Here is a 25,017-nt window from a genome sequence, read left to right as displayed (position 1 = left end):
GAATTATCAGTGGCATGTAAGTTACTTATTTACGATTTTTGGCAGGACTATCAACTGTCCACTATCCAGCTGTTCTTTATGGTTTAATTGATACTGCCATCATTTATGGGAGAGAGAGAGAGAGAGAGAGAGAGAGAGAGAGAGAGAGAGAGAGAGAGACAACCAATGTACACGGTACCTACTTAAACTGCAAAATTAAACAAAACGTAACAAGTACTATAACTGAATATAACGATAACTGGAGGAGTATTGTTTAATGGACTGAAAACCAAACCCGAAAATCATTCGGAACCACATTATACGGTACTGAACTACTGTGCTGTAGGAAACCGGCTAGCAACTAGTGAGGCACCCATCGTACGCCTGAGCACACTCGCTATGCTTAGCGATCTCCCTGTGTTTATTTTAGGAACGAAGGGACAGTGGAGAAGCATCAGTTAGCTTCTCCACATCTGTCATTATCTATCATCATGATTATTCATGTAAATTTTTAATTAATATGAGTATGAATTGTCTAGTTGACTGTTAACGTTTCATATTTACCTTTTCTCTTTAAGCCTCTCCTTGGTGGTATGTTTGTCTTTGTGGTACAGCTGTCTTAAAGAGAAAGCTCAGTGCAAAGTTAAAGGGCAGTGTGTAACGACTTAAATTCTTCAATTTGATCAGATTCTCTTCTTCTTTACTCCATCCTCAGGACAAGTCTCGTAGCCTGGCCCCAAACTCAGTGCGCCCTCTACTGGCCCAGGACAGCGATGTGCTCATGGCCGGCTCCTTCTCGGGTCTCACCATCGCCCACATGGCTGCCCTCACGGCCCCCACCTCAGGGAGCGTCCTCGTCTGTGGAGACGACTGGTCCCCCGCCCAGAGGGAGGAGCTTCATGCGGTCTTATCGAGCATGGGGTGTAAAAGTATGTGGGAGTGGTCTCTACTTCTCTGGCTGGGAGAAGGAGGACTGTAGCTGTATTCCTGTTGTACCTTACAGAATGCTTTCTTCTATTGTCAGTGCTGGTTAGAAAAGTAAAGACTGACACTCTGTCTTCACATACGTAGTCTTGAAGCACGGGGTTATTGTTTTCTGTTTCTCTCAAGTGAATTCAACTGAAATTCTCATTCGCAATCACAAGTGATATCAGTCCCTAGTCTGTCCTTAATCCTATCTCTGCTTTTTTGATTTATCAAGCTTTCAGAGTATTTAAGTTGTGTTACATTACTGTTTAATGTCTAAAGTCCCTGCTCCTACATTAGTCCTACATTAAAGGTAGCTATAACTGTAACCAATGTAAGTTGCTCTGGATAAGGGCATCTGCTAAATGCCTGCAATGTAATGTATATAGATATATAGACATTAGATCCGTTCAGGTTCAGATTCGATGTCGATCCTGGTACAATGGGGGATCAGTAAGCCTATTTTGCGGGAACGTTGCTGAAATGAACCGGAATGCTGGGAAAAACGGCTCCGCAGTATTGCAGCGCTGCTCCGACCTCATCCAGGTTCATATAGCACATTTATATTTCGGTTTCGTGTCCATCGGGCTCAATCAGATGGAAACGGCTCTTTCAGCGGGCAGCGCTGTGGGAGGCGGCAGTGGCGGGATTAATAATACATGATTATATATTCATGCTGTGGACCTTTTTACCCAGTGCAATTTACAGGAACTGGAATCTGTGTCCATTCTCTCTCAGATGTACTCCCTAATGCCTGACGAAGCTGATGGAATTTAAACTCCTGACCCCACCAAGTCACATGGTGAAGTCTTTACCGGTGGCCCCTGGTCCGTGGGAAGTCAAATGCTCTGCAGTGCGGTGTGGGTCGTTTCAGCAGGCTCATTTGTTAATTGGTGGATGATTTATTTCATACTCATCCCCTTCCTGCTGGGGTGTGAATATCAGTAGTTCCCAAGTCAAATAGGAAATTCTTAGCCATCTTTTTTGAGCTATACAGCTTGAAAAGGCTTCTCTTTGCTTGTTGGTTTGTTTCTGAATTGTTACCTTATGGGTTTTGAGTCACTCATGCATTAAATTACATTACATTATTATCATTTAGCAGACACTCCTATCCAGAGCGACTTACATAGGTCATGATTTTAACATGTTATCCATTTATACAGCGGGATATTTATGGAGGCAATTCTGGGTGAAATATTTTGCCCAAGAGTACAGCATAAGTGCACCAGTGAGGAATCAAACCAGCAACCTTTTGGTCCTGCTCCTTACCGCTATGCCACGCTGCCTCCCCTCCCCCCAGATGTGAAGCTGCTTGCTGAGAGCTTCCTGGAGATGGACGAGTGGGACGCCCACATGCAGAAAGTCCGGGTGGTCCTGCTGATGCCCCAGTGCTCCGCCTCCGCTCTCAGCAACCCTGTGGAGTACATCCTCAGCGAGAACGGAAGTATGACCCCGCCCCTGGACCCGCCCCTATCCCCACCCCCACGGAACTCCATACAAGCTCCTCCTCTTTTCTTCTCTGTTTCTCTGTTCTGTTCCTGCCTGCAGTTTTGTGACATATAGAAATGGCACATTAAGCACATAGACATTGATGTCACACAGTCTGGTAAAAAGCCATGCAAGACTTAAATCAGAAAGAGCTTTATCATTGCACTTACTTTTTAGCTGAGCTGACTTCCTCATCTCTGATGACTTACATCGCCTAAGTTTTCTGCCTTGTGACCCCTTTTACACAGCTGTATATGCACTGAAGCAGAGGTCATGGTTAAGGCTGCCGTTGGTTTGCTTTAAATCAAACAGACGCAGGGGAGGGCGAAAGGGCACGTGAAGGAGCAAGAGAACAGCCGATATTCAGATGGTGGCGCTGGTAGTCCAGCCTCCCTAAGTTAGCCTGGATCGATAGGCTCTGTCTGTGCTGAGACAGCTGACACTCGTGATGAATGTGTTTCAGATGCTGACCTGCTGCGGGACCTGTCCCAGGGTTCGATAACGCCGGCTAAACTGGACGAGCTGGTGGCCAGCCAGACAAGGGACCTCACACATGCTCTGAAGTGTAAGCTGGGGGGGGGGTGTGGTGGGTGGCACATCTATGTTAAAGGAAAATGTCAGGCCAAAGAAGGAAGGTTTTCTCATATAAGGATAAATCAGAGCATGTTTTTTCCTGTTATTAAAGATGTCTTTGTATCTTCTGTAACGAAGCTCTTTATTTCCTGTCTGGCATGTGGCTTACACAAACATTTGCAAAGGAAGCCAAAAGCTTGTGCTGTGCAAGGTTTAAATGTACATTTGTAGTGCAATGTGCAGACAGCTGTCTCTGTTATACCTCTACAGTTTGGCCTGTGTGAATTCACCATCATGTCAGGATTTGGGGTTCAATATGCAGCTCTTTTTGTTAAGAGTAGAGCTGAATTGTCATTTCTGACGTGCTTAAAAAAGGAAAGTGTATTCAAAGCCAGCATACAGGCAAATCCAGCACTTTGAGTTTGTGATGAAGCTTTTTTTTTTTTTTTAATTCATTCCCCTCCAAAAGTCCCACGCCGTGCTTATTAAAAGAGAAGTGTGCTGTCTTATGCCGAGGCATTGTGAAGTGGGAAGCTGTTCTATACCAGGCACTGTCAGCTGGAAGCGCTTAGCAGCACAGTGACGCACCTGTGGTGCGTCTGCGGTGAGGATGCAGTTCGCAGGGACCTGTCCGCCCGGGGAACCCCAGAGGAACCGTGTAAGAGTACCGTGTGAGAACCCAGGATGCACGGCTTCCTAATTTGGCCGTGCGACTCTCCCGGCTCCGCGGCGGTGCTCTCTTTGCGTTTCCGCCGAGCCCCTCGGGCCGCTCGTTCTCGCTTGCATCCCCCCCCCCCAGCCCGGACCCAGGGTAACGGGGCCGACAGCCTGGAGATTTGCATGGATAATTGATGCCGCTCCTGTCAGACGGGCGGTAATGGGTTTTTTCTTCCCGGGAAAAAGGGGAGTCGTCCACTTCGATTCAGCCTTCCCCGCTCGCCTGTCAGAGCGTGTGAACATTGTGTTCAGAACGTGCAGTCCCTGCTTTCCTCAGCCCCGCCCCTCGCCCACTCCCCCCCCCCCCCCCCCCCCACCCCACTTTCTCTGCAGAGTAATAATCTTGAGTTTCTCCCCAGCTTTACGACTTCAGGGACGGATCTCCCGCACTGTGGAGGCTGTCTGCGTGAGAGCCGGCAGCCGCGGGGACAAGTCGGCTGATGGAGGGATGGGGCGGCCAGCTGGAGGGTGTAATTGGGTGCGAGCAGGACCCCCCCCAACCCTCCACCCCGCCGCCCTGTGCACTGGCGTGTCACTGAGGCAGCAGGGTGCCCTCAGCGGGCTGTCCACAAATTTAAACCCCTTAATCTGTGGGAAGGGAGGGGCGGGCGCCTGGAGGGGCTTTTCTCAAAGTGTCAGGCTGCTGCATTTACCCTGGTTGTGTGTTCCTGAAGACGGGAGTCTTCAGGCTCTGTGACAGTCAGAAAGAGGGCACTTTGAGAGTCTGATGTGCAGGCTGTGGATCTATGTCTGGATCTGCTACGTGAGGAACAGTGACGGTAGCTCTGAGTAGTAGTAGAAGGAGTAGAAGACTTTAATAGATTTATTTTCTGTTTGAAAGAACTGAGCATTGAGCCCCACGTTATTTGAAGCAGTCTGTGGGTATTCCTGTCTGCTAGAGGCAGTGAACACAAATCTCAGAAGGTAATTGGCCGTAAAAAGACACAAAGCACATGTTCAGAGACGCAGACGAATGCCACACCTGTTCCGAAAGGTAACGATAAGCCCTGTTATCTGTTTCAGTGAATAGTACAGGCAGGCTGTAACGGCCTTTAATGGTGATGGACTTGACATTGCATCACTATTGAGTCAGTCCCTGCACTTACCTGAGTAATAACGCTCACGTTAGACCGGTGAGCTGGTCCTCTTATCGATTCCCCGGCGCTCAATGCTGGTAGACCTGTTTTACATTAAACGCGTCCATTGGAAGGGGAAACGGCAATCAGTCTTGCATAGTAACAGTAGAGTGAGATGTATTGACAGTGTGATAAGGCAGCCTCCCGAAAGAGCTACTGGAGAAGGGGGGAGGGGGTACCTGCTAAACAGCAAGCTGATAAACTGTGTGTGTGTGTGTGTGTGTGTGTGTGTGAGAGAGAGTGTTTGTCTGCAGACTGTTTCTTTCTCTCTCTCTCTCTCTCTCTCTCTCTCTCCCTCTCGCCCTCTCTGTCTCTCTCTCTCCCCCTCTCTGTCTCTCTCTCTCTGTCTCTCTCTCTCTCCCCCCCCCCTCTCTGTCTCTCTCTCTCTCTGTCTCTCTCTCTCTCTCTCCCCTCTCTCTCTCTCTCCCCCCCTCTGTCTCTCTCTCTCTCTGTCTCTCTCTCTCTCTGTCTCTCTCTCTCTCTCTCCCCTCTCTCTGTCTCTCACCCCTGCTGTCTTATATCATTCTTTTGTCTCTCTGTACTCTCTGCCCAGATACAAAAGATGCAACGGCACGATGGCCGTTTTTTTTTTCCTCTTTCTCAAAAGGAGTCCCCCCGCTCTGTGCTGTGTTCTCACACGGGCAGCAGTATCTCACAGTGACCCATTTACAGCCTGGCTCTCTGATGGCGGGCTCTCCCTCTCTCCCAGCAGCTCGGAGTCGTTAGCCAAGCGCGGGCTGAAACCAGGCGGAAAAAAAAAAAACGGCAGAAAGTCCAGCGCCGGCAGCCAGGGACCGCTCATAAGTGGGGAGCACAATAGCCGTCCCCATCTGCTTTCCTTTGATCCGGTCTGGGCCGCTGATGGATGGATTGGTGCTGCCTGGCGCGCTATGTTTGCGGCGCTGTTTTAAGGTCACTTTTTCACTGCTTAGAGAGGGGCCCTTTTGTTAGGGTGGGTGGTTTTAGCGTCCGCGATTTGGGGCCTTATCAGGGCTGAGCAGGCGCCCGATCCCCCGCCAGTCACCGGCTGGGACGCGACCGCAGAGAGGCGGGAACGTTCGCCAGCGTATATCACATACGTGTATCGCTGTCCAGGGTTTACAGTGGCCATCAGTCTCATGTCCCATCACTCAAAACCGCGGCACTGTCATCCTGGCTCAGTCAGAGCAGAACAGAGGCACATCTCATGCTGGATTGCACGTTTGATAGAGGAGAGGGGGAAAAAAATGAGGGAAATGACTACATTTATCCGATAAAAGATATTTTAGATGAAGAAATATGTTCCCAAATGAGACGGCGGGTGACAGCCCCTCCTGCTCCCGATGCAGAAATGAAAAGCCATTAATTGCCTGCACCGGTGGCCGGACCCCCCCCATGCGCATTTGATTTAGGGGGAACCCAGCTGATTAAAATCAAACCTATTTTTTAATCTATTTGAATACATTAATTTCAGCGCGGTCGGCATTCTTATAATTATTCCTTTCCCCCCGCGATCCTCTCGATTCTCTCTGATTTTATTAAAAATGCTAATACTCACAAGAAGGGCCGAATAGCTGGAAACGTTACGAGGAAAATGGGGAAATGTTATTTATTGCAATGCCACATTTTGAAATGAGTTATAAAGAGTCTGTTAGGATGTTGGATACATCCCATAAACCATTGCTGTTTTCAATCGCACGCCTGGACATATTTCCATCCCATAAAATCGGGGCCGTGACAGACGGCTGGGTGTCTGATGGATGTCAGCCAGCGGGTTATTGCTAATCAGAAACCAATATGCATTGATCTGAAATGTTACTGCTGAAAACGCATTAATATCCACGTAATTAGAGGCAGGTGTGTATCGATCACAGCAAGTCGATGTACTGGAGCTTTACAATGCGCTTGCTTTGCAGCTGCGGTCCTTTGTCCGCTGAAATGCGCTGGGAGGTGGGAGTTGGCCATGCGTAAGGTGTAAGGTGTGGAGTATGACATAGTTGTGATTTCAAAGGGCATTTTGAATGCGTTCATCCATTCCACACTCGGCGCTATGAATGAGAAGTGTTGCCTTGGGTGAAGCATCACTAGCATTTCGGTAGGTTAGCCACAGAAGCATAACACGCTTTTCTCATTAGGGACCGGGTGTTTTTTTTAAGGACTAGCTCCAGTGGTGCTGTTTTGTCAAAGTGAAAAATCCCTCTCTCCCCGGTGCGGGTCATTCATTACCGTCAGGAAGGCGACTTCTCCGAGTGGAGTAATGACTTCCTCAGCTGCTGCTTGCGTGTAAATACCCAGAGAGAGACGCACAGCTCAAGCAGTGCTGACTGATGTTCGCATTAGCCTGCGCTGAGTGTCTCTCCTTGTCCTTGCAGGTTAGCGCCGAACAGCATTCTGGGTAGGTTTGTGGTGTGAGACACTGGTATTCTCATCGCAGCCAAACAGCAGATGCACTTATGTCACAACCTCTGTTCGTCCTTACATACATACATGTTTATGTGGAGGCGAATACAGCATGTGTGTGTGTGTGTGTGTGTGTGTGTGTGTGTGTGTGTGTGTGTGTGTGTGTGTGTGTGTTTGTGTGCGGGTGTGTGTGTGTGTGTGTGTGGGGGTGTATGTGTGTGTGTTTTTGTGCGGGTGTGTGTGTGTGTGTGTGTGTGTGTTTGCGTGCGGGTGTGTGTGTTTTTGTGCGGGTGTGTGTGTGTGTGTGTGTGTGTGTTTGCGTGCGGGTGTGTGTGTTTTTGTGCGGGTGTGTGTGTGTGTGTGTGTGTTTGCGTGCGGGTGTGTGTGTGTGTGTGTGTGTGTGTGTGTGCAGGTGTGTGTATGTGTGTGTGCAGGTGTGTATGTGTGTGTGTTTTTGTGCGGGTGTGTGTGTGTGTGTGTGTTTGCGTGCGGGTGTGTGGCTACATCTCAGACCCCACATAGTGCTCCTTTAGTGCAGCAGTCCGGTGTGTATTTCATAATGGATGAGAGGCAGAACGCTCGTGTCCGCTGGGTCGGGTGAAGCTGAGGCTTTCTCTCTCAGAGCTGCCCAGCAGAGCGCAGGGATACCGGCGCACTGCAGCCTGGGGCTGTCTGTCCTGTCAGGGGCGAGGGGGGCCTCTTGGCCAGACGGGGGCACCCACAGGTGCCTTTCCCCAGGCTGGCGGTCGTCCTTCATTCAGGCCTCCTGCAGAGAGCTGTGTGCACACCCCTGCTTTTAGCAAGTTATTCATAGCATCCCCCTGCAGTGGGTGCGCTTTAGTGGGGCCAGGACTCATTACGGATTCGGTTAACAATAGCATCATGGGAAAAGACGTGTACAATAACGCACCGGGAGGAAAAAGACTGCAGGTGTACTGGCAACGGCTTCGGACTCCTTGTGCTGTCTTTCACTGAAGTGAATCTGTGAACTGTTTGTTTGCCTGGAGAATGAGGGTGTAAGGACTCAGGCAGGGACTCAGTCGCAGACCAAGAGAGCTTCAGGTTGAGGCGGGGTTATTAATGACGGCAGGAACGTAGCGAAACCAAAAGCAGGCAGGGTCGAAAACCGGAAGGCAGTCCGTGGACAAAAGCAGGGTCAATAACAGAAGCAGGCAGGATCAGGAACCAGGCAGGCAAACAATCAGGCAAAGGGACAAAACGGCAGGCAGAAAACGAAGACGAAGGGCAGGCAGAGTCAGGCACGGAGAATACAGAAATCCAAAAAAAACTGCGGGAACGAAACAGGTACGAAAACGCTGAGACGAACTGGCAAACAAGACAGGAACAAGCAGGGTAGAAATAGGGCTGGGCTGATGAGGAGATGGGATGCAGGTGGGCAGGCAGGCAGGTGAAGGTAATGGGGCAATCAGGAGGGCGGGGACCAGGCGGGGAGCGGGGCGGGGCTGGAACACAAGGAAAAACAAAAAGCACATGGACAGGGAAAAAACAAAAACACCACGGCTAGGGGGGCGGAGCCCTGACAGTGGGTTATATCTGAAACCGATGCGCCGCAGGAAAGCAGAGTGCATCTTGTCTGCATGGTGGACAGTTAAAAAAAAATCCCTTAGTTTCTAGGCTGTCTGGACAGGTTGCACAAGCTAACTTATGGTAGGGCTTGAATAGTGTTGTGCTCACACTCACTGGTCTGGGAGTGTTGTTAGCCTGGTCTGACACTGTTGCTCGTTCAACTTGAATGGATGCAGTTCTGTTCTGCTGTGCTGGAAGTCACTCTGGATAACAGCATATGCTAAATGAGTGTAATGTAAATGAGAGATCCTGTGGATGTTTGTAGCTCTATGTTTGCTCACAGTCGTGGTAGCAGAATGCATGTTGAGGTATACTGTAGGGAATAGAAATGCGTTGAGGCGGGGTGGAGTCCCTGTGTTTAGAAAGGAGAAAAAAAATACCCAAGATGGAATTAATTTGCAGAGGTTGTGCATGATCTTAGGTGCACCATGTAGGTAATACAAACTTAATACAACAAATAAACCTTTCTCCCTCAGAGGTGACTTCCACTCCAAACAACTTCATGTGAAGGTTTGGAGTTTATCTCCATGAATCATAGAGCTGAGTTAGATAGCTGCGATAAGCTTTGGTGGATTGCACACAAGAAAAGTCAACAAACGCAGGAAATAAATCTACAGAGAACCTGGCATCAATGAGCACGGTTGTGTGTTCTGTCGGGTAGTGACAATGCAGCCCTTTCTAAAATATGTACTATATCTCCTGTGTTTGTCTTATCTTGGTGGTGCATGGTGATGGTCTATGGTATATGATATTTTTAAGGGTCACTACCATTCATAGTGACCATTCAATCATATCAGTATGTATTACGTGTGAAACAGGAACTCAGACAGGAACTCATAAGATGTTTACAGTGTCTGTCCTGTGCTGACTGAACGCATGGACTGTTATTCAGCTGAGACTCATATCGAGTTACATTATTTATCAGTGTGGCTGAATCCCTCATCCAGTTGGATTAACATAAATTTTTACGTATTATCCGGTTGTACAATTGGGTGCTTATTGAAGCAATTCAGGCTGAGTATCTTGTTCAAGGGTATGACAGCAGGACCCCGTGTGGGATTTGAACCTGCAACTCCCTGAACAAGTTGTGGTGAAAGGAGGTGTGGGGAGAGGTGGCCACACCCGGGGGTGGGGGAGGGGGGGGCCCTTGTTGCCACTCACGCAGTGCGTCTCACACAGGTACAAGTGTCACCTTCCTGATAACTGGATGATAAGGTGCGCTTACAGTTCCCGTCAGTGGCAAGTTGGGGCTTGAGCCCTTGGAAGAACAAATAAAAATAACGGAAGGAAATTGTCACAGGGTAGGCAGTGCTGTGACCACAGACTGATAAGGCCTCAAGGTGATAATGGTGACAGTGGAGAAGGTAGTGGGAAGGAACTGGGTTTGTTGTTCGACTCCCGGGCGGAACACAGCCGTTGGGAAAAGTATCTGATTTTCTTTGAAAAGGCATAGGTTTAGTCAAAGGCATAGAAAAATCTAGCTTTTTAAAAATGATTTTAGCATATGAATAATGTAATATATATAGTGTGCTACTTCAAGCTGGGATTTTAAAACTGAACTGCAGGGGAAGCCCATTGATGAAGCAGCAGACTGTATGTATGAGTCACATGTCCAACGCAGCCATGGCTTGGCCTCCTTTGTCCTTCACTCACATTTTACTACATGCAGAGCTGTTTAGTATAATTTGCATTTGACATTGCAGTAGCATGTAGTACATATCTGAATGGAGAAGAGGCATCTGAAAAGACATCTGGGCCCATCTCTGAAAGCAGAGTACATGTCTACCTCGCTGGTGTCATACAACATGTTGATTTGATTTGAAAATGAAAAATTATGGTTAATTTTATTCTGGAAAAGCAAAGAAAATGAGCACTGGGGGGGGGGGGGGGGGGAGTTCACTGAGATTCAGTTTTACCAATCGCACCCTAAGTAAAGTGCAGTGGAAGGGAGTCTGTCAGCTGGCTGATTTATGAATGCTTAGAATGCACAACTAAACACTTTCCCTTGGTTTTGTTGAGAATCTACTGCGGCGTGGTGAAGTGTGTGTGTCATTTCCCGGGTCTGAGTCTGCATGAGGCTGGGTTTGTCCTACAAGTCCTGCTGTGCTGTCTGAAGCAGACATGGCTTATAGCCCTGGAGACAGCAAGACTTAGAGCTATCGAGCACTAATGTAGAAACATTATGCATTATACTAAAGCACTTTGTATTATTATTGTTTTGATGAAATCAATAGAGGCACAGATTCACAAACAATAAAATGGTAATTAGTTATCCAGACAAGTGTATTACACATTTGATATGAATATAAACAGTTGTACTGCTCTGATGAGCGTGTTAGTTTTGTCTATATTAGAAGCATTCATTTTCGTGGAAATGGGACACAGGGGAATAGTTTGCATCCAGTTCCCCCCCCCCCTGTTGTCAGTCTTATTGATTTAGCATCACAGAAAACAAATGGAAAAAAAAATCAAATAAGCACTGTTTTTTGTAATTATTTGTCCTCGCAATAAATTATTTCTTTTATTTTGCAATAACCCTGCCTCCTCCATCTACTTTTCATTACTCCAGTTTGTTGAAATATGACAGCCAATCACAAGTTGGGAGTTTTATCGTGTGTCATGGGTCTGGGAAACCTGGAAACTTCTCACTCCTTAATATGTGCTAACTGTGGGCTGATGAAAGCGTAAATAAACATGAAGCAATTTGTATTCGTGTTTTTATCTGTTAACATCAATACCTGAGAATATGAATAAAACATTCCTTCCATTGTCCATGTCATTCCAACGAACGTGCTGATGGGAGAAGCTGAATTCAGTATCCCTGCTCAAGGCTGTGCCATCATTCATTTGCTTAGCAGATGTCCTTTTCTGAGGCAGCTTGCATATATTATCCATTTATACTGCTGGAAGTTTGCTGTAAAAGTCCAGACTGAGAACTTTAATTAAGGTAACATCCCCAGCCTGGATTTGATCCTGCTTCCCTCTGGTCGTAAGCTCAGTTGCTTATACACTGTTCAAATCTTCCGTTTTCCCTGTCATGGGATGTGGAACTCATATGGCTGTGCTACCTCCCGCCGCTTAGAACACTTGCTGTACCAGAGAGAATGTTCTGATTATGACATCAGTCAAGCCGCAATGTCATAAGTGTCGTTGTCTCCGCAGTCCCGAAGGTGCAGGCGGTGGTGTACTGCACGTGCTCCATCTACCGCGAGGAGAACGAGGACGTGGTGCTGAGGGCGCTGGAGAGAGGGGTGGAGGGACCCAAGCAACAGCCATACAGGTAACTGTTCCAGCCTCCCAGGTCAAGGGGCGCTCAGAAGAGCCGGCAATGCCCGTGAGGCCATTAGAGATTTCTCATACATCACTACAGGTGTAGACAATGAGTGGTTATATTGTGTGGTTTCCTTTCAGCAGAAGTAGCGAATGGCTCTGAGATTGCGGGTCCAAGATAAGATTGTCGCCGTCGTTATGGTTGTCATGGGAATGAAATGACCCCCCCACGTTGTGCTGAGATGGATGAAATGGCAAAGTCATATACCAGACACAAGGAGAGGATCTATTACCGCTGCTTACATGTACACTATTGGAAGAGGGACTATTGGAAGTAATTTAGTGAGACTCAGTTTATTATCCTTGTGATCCATACTAACATGTTCTCCACCGACTCTGAGCCCTCCCACAGGATATTACCAGTGCTGGCATCACAGAGCCTCTGGAGTTAGGTGCCCTGTAGATCTATGTGAGGATGTAGCATGAGGAGCGTAGCTCAATGTGCTGTGTCAGAATGGATTAGTTTGCATACTGTACGCACCGCATAAGGCATAAGGCCTTCCACTGCTTTCAGCAGGGGGAACAATGGAAAGACCCAGCTTGCCAGTGACACAAAAATCCCTGCTTAAAATGCCAAAGACAAAGAGCAAATGCAGGGATGCCAACTGGCTGCTGAAATGCCGCGTAGGTTTTTGTCTTAGGTTTTCTTTTTATGTTGAAAGTGCGTGCTACATGCTCCGAATTCAGGATCTGATCTCCACGGAGGAATGCCCTGTCAGAATGCGATAACAGCGGTCGCTTGACGAAGTTGCGGTGCGGGTCCCGGAGGTGATCCTCGGAGATGGGGAGACGCAGACCGAAGAGGACAGAAATCTGGATTAGGCGCCGATGCTGTTTCATGGCTGCTACCCCAATATCAACACCTCTCACTCAGCTGAGGCGCCGTCCTCTTTTCTCTCTATCTCCGTCTCACTCCGGGCCTGTCTTACCAAACTCCCTTAGTGATTGCTTCACAGCGCGGTGGTCCTGAAGTGCAATCTGTGTCTCAGGAAAAAAAAAAAAAGTTATTTCCCTCCTCTGAAAAAGAGCGCTGTGGCGCCGGGTTGCCAGACCGAGAACATAAAATCCCTCGTTGCCGGAGAAAAACAAGGAGGGAGGCCTTTGTACCAAAGGAGACCTATTTAAATGAATAAAGTTTGTTTAATTGAATCTGGCAGTGTTTCCCACAACATTGTCTGCGTATAATTTAGTAACGAATTGAAATAGAAAGAGACAGTGAGAATCAGGTCAGCTTGATGTTACAGATCAAGTCTCGCCTCCCTCTTTAAGCAGTTGTCATCTCTAGTTTTAGATAGTTAGATAACTTAATTTCATTAGCAATAGTTCATTGAGAAATGTAGAACATTTCTTCAAAATATGGCAAGGCAATTAAATCTGTCAGAAACATGACCAACATGTACGTTATTAATAATTGAAATTATTCATGTATTCTCTTTGCAGTTTATACACATCTTTTTGTACATGTATGGTGCTAACAGAAAAAAAGTCCATTATAGGGGAATATAATAAAGAAAGAGCACAACTTTGTTGTGAATACGACTTCATTATATTTGGTATTTTTGGTGTGTGTGAGACTGCACCACAGGAGGTGAAAACGCACTAGAATCAGAGCGAGAGTGGGATCAGTTTGAATGAGGCAGACTCCAGGCCTGTGCCGTACGCACGTAGTCTTTTTCGTCTAATGTAATTGTCTCTCAGGAGACGTCTAATTTCAGGGAGTCTTGGAGCCGTCTTTACCCCGTGTGGGGGCTGCCTGGCGCAGTCCCACAGGCCTGTGGTGCTTCTCATTAAGGCTGGTGGTGCTGTTCTGTTCTGACTGTCCACCCAGACTGAGCGTCCCGCCGCTGGCCTCAGGCGCGGTGCCCGAGGAGGGGAGCGCCAAGGAGAGGTTCTTCAAGATGGAGCCGTCCGAGCAGAGCGATGGCTGCTTCCTGGCTGTGCTGACCAGGGAGGTGGGTGGGAGGCACGCCGTCTTCCTCTTTCAGACATCCGTCCCGGCTTACATTCACATTACATTTATTCATCTGGCAGACACTTTTATCCAAAACGACTTACAAGCGAGGCAGAGTACAGCACAAGCAAAAGCCGTACGTGGAGTCACAGTATTAGACTTGCTGCATGAGCAGGTTTCAATAGTTGGCCAGACAAGGCGCAAGCTAGCTGGCAGAGGTGCAGGTGGAGAGATTCTGCATTGTCTCCAGATCCCCTTCCTCTTTTGCATCCTCACAGGGATCCGTCTTGACTGGCCTTACTCAGCACCGGACGGAGCCCGTGGGACACACTGCTTGGTGTCCGGGTGTAGATCAGTTTTGGGGCGTGTGACATTCCGCTTTGAAGCCGCGCGCTTGTCGTTGAGACCGCGCGGGACTTGCGTGTGATCGAGAAGTCACTTTCACAGCACGTTAGCCCTTTAATACGGCCTCTCTGTGATCTCAAAGGTTGTGTAGCAGTCTCAGTGGTTTGAGTGTCTTTTATTATTCATGTGTTGCTGCATTTTTCTCCTCAGTAAGGAGGCCAAGGCAGTGATCTTCAGAGAGCATTTAAAATACCTCCCCTGACTTAAGAAGCACAGTGGCTCCATACAGCAGCTCTCTCCACAACTGCAGATCTGATGGGAATACAGATATTAACATCAATTTACATCCAGAGAGGAGGTCTTTACCCCCTTTCTACACAGCTGTGTAATCTTTCAGCATTGGGCTGTCATTTCTCTGAAGCAAGCCATTACTCTGACCTGCGTAACACAAGCTAATACGCTAATTTCCTTATTTTCAAGCATATGAAAACTCATTCCAGACATAAACATGAAGAGTCAGAGTTGGCTCAGTGGGAAAGGCCTTTGCTTTGAAGAGCATGCTGAACCCAACAGCCTGGGCTGGAAACCAAGCCCCGTCGTTAGCAATGACAATGACTTGTATCCCACGGCAGCTGAACAGTTGGCTGTGTTCCGGCGGAATAGGTCAGCCAAGGTGCTCTTAGGGTTTTATCATACACCTGTGAGTTGCTCAAATGACATCGCCGGAATAAATCCTGCCCTCCAATGAGTGCCCACTCCACTGTAGTGCACTGTGTGACTGGCAATATGAGAAATAGCCATTTGATGTGTATGAGAGTATCGCAGGATTGCATTTGTCACCCTTCAGCGCTTATGTGTGAGCGCAGAGGTTACCACAGTGCGACAAGCCTTACGTTTAACTGCCGTTTCTGAAAGAGGGCTGCATTAAAAAAACTGATAACAAAAGCTATAAATATAAGAATGCCTTTAGTTATCAGAGTGTAAGGGGACCAACTTTCAAGGTACAGTACAGTAAACTGTGAGGGATAATGAAGAGATTCAGCTTTTCCCAACTCAGTAAAGCTGTTCCTTCCTCCCTCGCTGTGTGGGTGTTGTGAGGTTAATGGGGACTCTGCTGGCTCCTCTGCGTAAGGGACCAAGTGAACTAGAAACCTCTTTAGCCAAGTACATCAAATTCTCATGCAGGTAAAAAGGCATTTTAAAATCCTGGCATTACTAGGATTAGGATTTAGGATTTAGCGCAGAGCAAATCACTGTGTTTAAGGAGCTGTAAAAAAAAAAAAAAGCCTCCAAGGTGCCTCTGGGGCAGGAGGCCCCACAGAGTTACTCGGCATTGAACACACGTACAGGAACATTTAGACATAACTTTAATGATGAGAACAGGCCGTGCAGCACAGCTAGGCTCCTGATTCTGCCCGGCGATTGTATCTATCACTGTGTCAAGCCCTGGTATTGGGCTCACTAAAGTATCGCAAGCCTCTTTAGTCAGCTGAATGAGGGCGAGCTGTGGGCGCTGTAGGAGAAACCATCAGCAGTTCTTCCAGTGAGCTGTCCTTCTCTTTCTCCTGTCTGAAGCACGATGATGAAGAAAAGCTGTGATGATGATGATGATGATGATGATGCTGAGTCTGTTGCAAGAAGGACAAGCAGGCCTGCTGCAGTTCAGAGGTTCTCACCTCTTTTAAGATGATCCTGTTACGGGTGGGCTTTTTTTGCCTGCATTTCCTTTTCTGGTTTGCGTAATAATATGCAAATGCATTCGTATTGGGTACAGTCGTGTCTCAGCCTAGGGGAGCGGCCATGTTCAGAGTGCCCTCCGAGCTTCTCCAAGGTTTCTCCAGTCCAACTCAAGGCTGTCGAGATGTGTGCCAGCCTTTTTGGCTATAACTGTAATATCCTGTAATATGATTATGTGAAGGAGCCTTGAAGACTGGCTCAGTTGGCCTGATTATAGTAATTATGCATTTTAATAGCTGAAGAAGTAGATCGGTAGATTAAATTGGCCGTAATTTCTCATTGTTAATAACACGGCCAAAGAACAGATATTCCTCCTCATCAGTCTTATGGAATGAGAACCATTATAATTCAATATGAACTTTTATAGAGAATCGCATTATTCTTATCTCGAGCCACTGAAATGAATTATTCAACCGAAACAGAAAAGCACCCCTTTTAATGTTTTCCCCTCTAAAAAATTAATTAAAATATAATGTAAAAAAAAAGAATGTCCTTTTTTTTGCCTTACAATCTGTGTATAACAGTCATTTTCCAAAGCTCTTAACCCGGAGGGTCATGCGCAGGTGTATTTCAGATCTGAATTGCCGCGTTCCTGTAAAAGCTTTACGATGTTCTGTTTAACAGCACCAGTGGCCCATAAACACATTGAAGGATGCCGCGGAGGTGAGCTGAATGTAGTATATGGCTCTTTAATGCCCCCCGCCCCCCACCCTGTCCTGAGGGTGCCTGTAAAAGTGGGTGTTATTGCACTGGGGGGGGGGGGGGGGGTGAAGGAGCTTGGGGCGGTGGGAGCTAGGCTGAGCCAGCAGGTTCTGTGTATATTTGTGTCAGCCTCTAGCGAGCTGGTGAGATGGGTCTGTGTTTCTCTGCTCTCCTCTCCCTAATCGAGGGCACAGTCCCCCAAAATGGCGCCCTGTTGGGCACTGCTTGCGGGGCGCACAGATCCGGCAGCAATAAAGTCACGAATTTAATCAGACGAAGCTATGGTGTGGCGTAACTGTGGTTTTTTTTTTTTTTTTTAACTCAAACCCGACTTTTATGAGAGGAAAATTCATTATGGCTGTGTCAAAAATGATACATATGTCGGCCTCTTGCCCTCTGTAGATCTTTCCTGTCAGCGAAAAATGAAGTACTTGTTAATAGTTGAATTAAATTGTGAAAGACCACACTGTCACTGTCCAAAATAATGTTTCCATGGCTGTCGCAGCTGAAATATTTAACTATCAAAGGAACTGTTTGGAAGAGCTGACTACATCTCCAATCCCCCCAGTCATAAAACGCAAGTGAGAGCAATTTAAACACTGTTGCTTATCCTGCAATATATGTGCTGTGGTTACAGTAACTTAACAGCCCCCACATATCCTCCTGAGCTTGCTAACTGTCCCAGAATCCACTGCTCTGGGGAGGTCAAGTCCCCTGCTTGATTCAAATTCAGAAGCCTCACCTGCATCTCACTTGGTGTAATTGGATCTGATTGTACAAATTATCACCTAATTGGACGAATCAATTCCCCTGAATGAACTGCATCAAATTTAATTTGTTATTATAACATTTGAGATGCGTTTGAACTTTGCATGCCTGTCACTTTCTGTGAATCGCTCCAGTAATTACATTGCGAACCGTGTTGCTGCACCTCAACATTGCATGAATTTTGATCCTTTTTATTTATCAGTGAATTGACGGTGCTGAAATTTCAGAAATAATCACCGTCCTGTTGGAAGAGCCTGTAATTATACAAGCCATGGCGGCAGTGTAGCATAGTGGTAAAGGAGCAGAACTCGTAACCTAAAGGTTGCTGGTTCGATTCCCCGCTGGACCACGGCTGCACTCCTAGGCCAGGTACTTAACCCAGAATTTCGTCAGTAAATATCCAGCTGTATAAATGAATACAATGTAAAGACTGTAACCTGTGTAAGTCGCTCTGGAGAAAAGCGTTTGCTGTATGACAAAGAGTAATACAATGTAAACGAAACAACATGAGCAGCCTTTAAAAGAAAGAGAGCGCTATCCTGACACAGCGAAGCGTTCTCAGCGGCCTCCACCGCTGTCCTAAATACCGCCAGCGGCTCTGCCGGGCCCACTGAATAATGCAAGGCCGTGTCTGCAGGCATAACCATCAGCGAGATAACCTTAAAGACCTCCTCTCCTCCACCAAACACCCACCTTCTTCCATATTGTTTATCCAATCTGAATTATTCAGGCTCTGAAAGGGTTTTAGTCTGAGTGTGTGGGCTGCAGATCGGAGTGGGGGGGGGGGGGGGTCGTGCACAGTCCACACGAACCAGACCGCGCTCACGGAGTAGCTCCTGCGTATGGGGAACCCGAGACTTCTGTCTGATACGCCATCAGCAACGCGTCCTGCGGTGGGTCGCTCAGAATCGGACTCTAGCGGCAGCTGGAAGTCAGTGTCTTGTCAGGAAGGACTTTGATTTTGTCTGTAGTAGAACGGCCCTGAGTGCAGTCTGCTGACGTCACCACGCTGTGAGCGTCGACAGATGTGGCCAACAAATCAGTTTTGCATTTGCCAGGAAAGGAGGGCCCAGTGCACAATGGCAAAGACAGCGCAGGCTTCAGTTCAGGTCATAGCCACTGGATCTCAGCTTCCTGCTGTCCACTGATTTGCTTGTGTGGCACCCCCCAGGGTCCGGATGCAATCAACAACGTTTCTTCTACATCCTTTCACAGAGCACAGTAACTGAGAGAATTACCTTTGTACAGATTTACAGGGGTGGTTAGAAGAGTAAGGCCTGCGTTGAGGTGAGCGTACTCTGCTGTTAGAGCAGGTGCTGATTGTCGAGATTTATTTCTGCCCTTTTCCGGTAATAAGAAAGAATGGGAGTCATTTTAAAGCAAAGCGCTGGATATATGTGGGGTTTTTTCTTTCTTTTATTCCAAAGAATGAAAATAAATTGACCTTGAAATCGGAAGGAAGGAAAAAAAAAAACAGCGGTATGTCTCGCATACCTGTGGCTCTGATTCCTGCTGCTGGCTCTGAGTAATTGCCCTGATTGCCTCAAAGGCATTAGAGGCTCTCAAATCTCCATCATTTCAGCCCCCCCCCCCTCCCCCCGCCCAACAGCAGCTCATTTTCTGAGCTATTTAAATTAATGCTGCTGATGGTTACAATTTAATCAAAATTAGATAAGGTTTTTTTTTTTTTTTTTTTACAAGCCTTGGGTTATGAGAGAGACAGGTTGAGTTTTATGTGATTCAGCTGTGTGGTGTTCTGGCAGACACGTTAAATGTAGGAAATAAAAAAACAGCACTTTCTGTGCTTGTGTGAGTGCACCACCTGTGCTTTTATCATGCTGTTTGTCTGTCTGGGGTCTGAGAGACACTCCTTTTTTTGGCAGAACCCTGCAGAGGCGGAGACGGTCCAGAACATCCTGGCAAGGGCAGCCGCTAAGGGTCTACTGGATGGCATCGGTCCGAGCCGCCCGCCGAAGAAGGAAAGACGCCGGCGAAAGAAACAGACCACGCCCTCTCGACCCGCTGTACGCTCCCACGCGTCCTCCGGAAACCAGCTGCAGTCCCAAATCGAGGAGTTCCTGAGCCGGGAGGGCAAGCTGGTCAGCTCGGAGCCCACCGTGGCCCCGCAGCAGTCTGGGGGGGCCGCCAAGACACACAGCCCCCGCAGACGGCCCCTCGCCAAGGCCACCACCGCAAACGCTAACACCAGCCCCTCCCGCAAAAACGCTGGCAAGGTTACCAACACCACCAGGAAGCCTGCTTATCGGCGACCGGCCGCACCCAACCAGCCTGTTGCTAAAACTGGCCTGGCGGGCCCAGCTAACCCGCCTGTCCCCCCAGCCCCGCCCGGGTCCCGGCAGGAAGTGCTGAGGTCCATGGAGTCTAGACAGGAAGTGCTGAGGCCAGCGGAGTCCAGACAGGAAGTTCTGAGACCCATGGAGGCCAGACAGGAAGTTCTGAGGCTCGTGGAGGCCAGACAGGAAGTTCTGAGGCCCGTGGAGCTGGTCCTGCCCCCTGTCAGCTTCCCCAGCTCCAGCTCCCTGGGCAGTGGTAAGACAGGAAGCCCCCTGCCCCTACAGGCTCCCAGCCTTTTCTACCCCGGCTTCCGTGGCAGCTCCCAGGCCTCGCTGTCCCGCTCCAGCATCGGCAGCAGCGGCAGCAGGGACAGGGCGTCGGCCGTGTGGCACCCGCGGCCCTGGATGTGACCCGGGCCGCCGGTGTCTCTCCAGCGCGTCAGCCAGAGGGACACAGAGTCAGGGCCTGGCTGCCAGGGTCAGTCTGCCAGCGGCCAGCGCGGCGCGGTGAGGCTGCTGCATGTGGCGGGGATGAGAGTGACGATGCAATCTCACAGACTCAGAGCGGGCGGCGCGGACCGGGCGCGGGGCGGAGAGGTCTTCCAAATCATTAGAACTGCGAGGGAGATGCATCCACCTACCAGTCAATCGGGCTGCGTACCAACCCGGCCGTTGAGAGCTGGGCGGTGTTGAATCACAAAGCGTGTTGAGATCCAGTGTAGGTAAGACTGACCCGCTTCTCTTTACACAGAATAAGGACTTTCTTTTTATTGGTCCACATTCCTCATTTGACATGTCTGTACCAATCACATACAACTGTCTAAACAGAGGCAACATGCCCCTTTCCATCATGACATTGGCTTCCATGTGTACATTTCCCATTTGTCATTACCGCTCTTTTGAAAGCAATCAAGCAAATGACGTGGTTATCCAAACGATTTCGTATTATTTCCTGATTTGATGGCCTAGAAGTTAGAGTTGAGACTGTGGAAGCCATTTCCAAGCGACACATTTGTTGCTTTGGCTGTTCTTGTCCTTGTAATGCTGTAATACAAACACAATCAGGAGTGATGACCTCTACAGTCTTGATTATTTGAAATAATCATTTAAAAGATCAGTATTGGTGTTGATATTCGGAATAATAAATCCAATGTTAAAATACAATAATCAGTATTAATTTTACATCCCTGTACCTCTGACATTACATTTATTCATTGGGCAGATGCTCTTATCCAGAGTTACGAACGTGCATATGAGCAGGTAGAGACCATACCCAGCGATCACTGTTGCAGCCAATAGTAGGAGCCATTACAAAAACATGGAATAGAACACTAAATCAGGGAGATAAATAACCTCTCCTATGCCGCGTTCAGTCAGACATGCTGAGAATAATTTTATGTGATTTTTCAGTGGTGAGTACTTTTGTTTCAAATGCTTGAATCCACATGTTATACAACCTATACCTCACAGTGTTTTACCATGAATACTAGAGTAGGAAAATGAGAAATGTAGTACTTACAATGAAAGGGATTCTCTACGCAAGAGAGTATTAGCGGATAGTCCTAACATTGATTAATAATAATATACTGGACGGTGTCCACACCTAGGCCATCATCCTTTCTACATTTATGTAGCTCATAAAGTTTTCTATATTTGTTGTTATATTTTCAAAATTATTTAATAAGACACATTCCCTTCTTGTTTAAACTTCTGTTCATGTACAGTGCATGGAAACAAGTCTATAAAAAAACCACCACTGAAAAGGTAAATTTTGAAATGTCAGGTCTATCTACCTGTGTTACCTGAAGATCCCTTTGTGGCAAATAAATGCTTGTAAATGAAAGAGATTTTGATTTTTTTTTATTTTGATATTAATTCGTTTTGAGTATTTTTGCTCATGAAATCAAATTCAGTAAGCTAATGAGGGACTGGTATAGGCTGATATTACCCTCAGACTGCCCTTACCTGGAGGACCCTCTTCTGTTATCTGTATGCAAATCCTGGTGGCGAGGGCCTGTTCGCACACTGTCTGCCATCTTACTTCTGCTGCTGTACATTTCTCTTAGCACATGTCGCAGCCCGATTTCAGGCTTTAATATGCAGCGGCTCTCTGCTCTAACCGGAAAAACATCCCAGGCAGGGACTGTTTAAGCACCGTGACAGAGTTCAGTGCAGGACACGTTACCCAGGGTCTCCGTCACTGTTTCCAGGACTGGCTGTTACGACCCATCTGCTGGGAGCCCCGCTGTTTTACAAAGAGGGCATCGAGATGAATTCAAACGCAGGAGCCGGTGCTGTTCGGCTGGCATGAGAGCCGTCTGCTCTTTTTCTAAGGAGATTTACGGAATGGTCTGGACGTGCCTGGCATGAAATGGGCATGCGTGCAGATCACTGCCACTTGTACCGGTTTCCCCCCTGGGTGCTGGATGCTGGGGATGTTATTGGCAGGGGCACCAAAACTCATGCTACAGGCTGACCAATAATCACTCTCTCATACACTTTACTGTGGTGGCATTTTAAATACCTTTTCTGTGCACTCAGTTAAAACTAAATTCTCATTCAGTAAGTTAAAAACTACATTTTACCAGTCTAACTACTAAACCCTAACCTAAACATGCTCATTACCTCCAGACAAAAAGGGCATAATAAGAAAACCCACATGGAAGGTCTAATGCTCAATCTGGATGTCAACCTGAAGTCTAAATACTTTCAAGTCATGATTCACTACTGTTTCAAGATTCATGTGATCTTACAGGCTAAATGTGGAGAAAGTAAAGCCCTTTATGACTTCAGAGGGTAAATAAAATCATGATGATTTAATGTGGTCCATTATTTAAGAATGGTACTTACTGTACTGTATGTGTGAAGTTAATATACTTGGTGCTGGTCATAGGTTAATGGATATAGTAGCAGCAAGCGAGTTTATAAAAATTCTTTCAAGATACAAATTAGGCTCGGAGACAGTGTCATATTTCAATATGTAGTTTATTCTCACAACAGATTACATTTATATGGTGTAAAATTAGTGAACTGCGGAAGGATCCAGCTTTTTCCATTTGTTTTGGACATCAATCAACTGCATTAATTATTTGACGGGATTTGTTTTGTTTGTGCACTTTTACTGATACTACTTCTAGTTGAACAGAGAATTCAACAGGCATAACGTTGACAGGGGTGCTGATGGGATATGTAGTCCTGAAGATCTAGTAGCATAATGAAGTAGTGTAATCTTGTAAATGCTGAATGAGTGCACAGCCTCTAGACTACACTTCCCATCAGCCCCGCCATAAAATGCACAGCAGTCTGCCTGCTGAACTCACCCCTAGTGTTGGTCAGAAGAACGAGGCACAGATATTGATGTGACTATTCCCTGCAGGCAGTGAAACTAAGGTGCAGGTGTGGCTTCAGGCTGTGATGAACATGAACTGAGTTCAGGTTGGCTTTCTTCTTGCTCTTCGTGAAATGGAGAAAAACATAAAACGTATGATACATAAAAAAGAATCAGCAGTCAAGCTGAAAATACATCTCCGGGAGCCAAACCCCTCCATTTCATCTGGTTTTGTAGAACCTTATCAAAAAAAAGAAAAACCTGACAAAGAGCCCTCAGAGAATGAACTCACTCCAAATATGTCTGATAGGAAGTGAAGCTACAGTACGTATCAGGACTTCATTATTACTTGATCTATCTTCCTTCAGAGGGCCTGTACATCCACAGTTCTTGGGAAGGAGCTGGTGGCTCAATCATTTCTCTGACACACCCTGCCGCAATACTTGACTTGGCTGTGTGTGGGGTCCAGTGACCTGCCAATCGTCGGTGTAATTCAGTGACTTCCTATACAGTTGAATGAGAACAGCCTTGAGACACTGAGTAATTAATTAGTCCTAATACTCTGAGTGAGACCGAGCATAAGACGAAATGAGATTAACTGCCCAACATAATAAAACCAGTATACTCCAATATAAAATAGAATAAATAAAATAAAAATATTTCTGTTACAGTTCATATTTTCCTTAAATTGTCCCAGGACATGCAAGGCAAAGTGACATTTTTTTCCTGTCTGCTATTAAGAACTGCTAGATCAAAAAATGCATAGATAACGCTTGGTTAACATCTAGTTTACAACAACTAATTTGCCTAACAACAGTTCAAATAAAATCATATTAACAACTTCAGCATCCCTCTTCTTCACGTGATTTCTTTTCCATTTTTTTTTTTTTGCATATCTACAACACGTACATCGATACTTTACACTTTGGCCAGAATCAAGTGTTCCACAAAGATCTTTCAAGGCTTTTAAGAAGAGAAACTGAAACAGAAGAAACTGGAAAAAAAAACCCTGAAAATAAAAAATAGCTTATAAAGTGATAAATGTATGCAAAACATTATATATAAATATATACACAGGACTGTTTTCACATTGCTTCCATCTCTCAGCTTGGTGGGAAATAAAAGGCTTCATGGCTGGTTGAACAGTGGGAATCAGGAGGAGTGCAAGAACAGTGATGGCAAACCCGAGTCAGGGGTGATCTGATACGCGCTAAAAATTCTAGTGACAGAAACAAAGAGACGGCAGCCGAATCTAAGGCTCTCCTTAAATTCCTCTGTTCTCTCCTCCCCTTTTGATGTGCGTCCCGTGCTGAGCTCCTCAGCTCCTAGAGCGATTTCACTTCATTTCGTTCTTGAAGTGCGGAAGGAGACAACAGCGACCACTTGGCCCAAATCTGGCCCCCTCCTCCCACAGCTACAAACCGATGCGACTAGTCACAAGACTGAGTGTCACATGACTGGCCGTCACATGACCGACTGTCGCAGAAGTTATCTCTTGTCATGGAGTCCACAGAATTCATCTGTAGTAGTGACGTTTTTTTTTTTTTTAAAAAAAGAAAGCAAAAAATAAAAAGCATAAAAAGAAATATACATTTATAAAATCACATTCATCCTTCTATAAACCTACCCCTTCTTCGGTATTTCAGCTTTTCATCTTCTGGAAATGCGACTCAACGTAAATGTTGACAGAATGTGAACAGGTTTATTCCATAGCAGCAAGTGGGTGGTGGGGGGGCG

The 25,017-nt window shown here is 46.8% G+C and overlaps 1 protein-coding gene across 1 annotated transcript in view; it reads left to right on the top strand.

Moving 5' to 3' along the window:
• The window catches only part of LOC118769489 (putative methyltransferase NSUN7), a 35,276-nt gene extending 14,913 nt beyond the window's left edge, over positions 1 to 20,363 (top strand). Inside the window, exons 6-12 of the mRNA XM_036516615.1 lie at positions 695 to 908; positions 2,246 to 2,389; positions 2,897 to 2,998; positions 11,988 to 12,105; positions 13,984 to 14,107; positions 14,424 to 14,426; positions 19,542 to 20,363. Coding sequence (XP_036372508.1) covers positions 695 to 908; positions 2,246 to 2,389; positions 2,897 to 2,998; positions 11,988 to 12,105; positions 13,984 to 14,107; positions 14,424 to 14,426; positions 19,542 to 20,363 — 1,527 coding nt within the window. The remainder of the gene's footprint in view (positions 1 to 694; positions 909 to 2,245; positions 2,390 to 2,896; positions 2,999 to 11,987; positions 12,106 to 13,983; positions 14,108 to 14,423; positions 14,427 to 19,541) is intronic.
• The last annotated feature ends 4,654 nt before the right edge of the window (positions 20,364 to 25,017 follow it).

Source organism: Megalops cyprinoides, chromosome 22, assembly GCF_013368585.1.
Source record: "Megalops cyprinoides isolate fMegCyp1 chromosome 22, fMegCyp1.pri, whole genome shotgun sequence".
NCBI lineage: Eukaryota > Metazoa > Chordata > Actinopteri > Elopiformes > Megalopidae > Megalops > Megalops cyprinoides.
The sequence above is the reverse complement of the archived record's forward strand: the minus strand, read 5'-3'. Positions and strand labels throughout refer to the sequence as shown.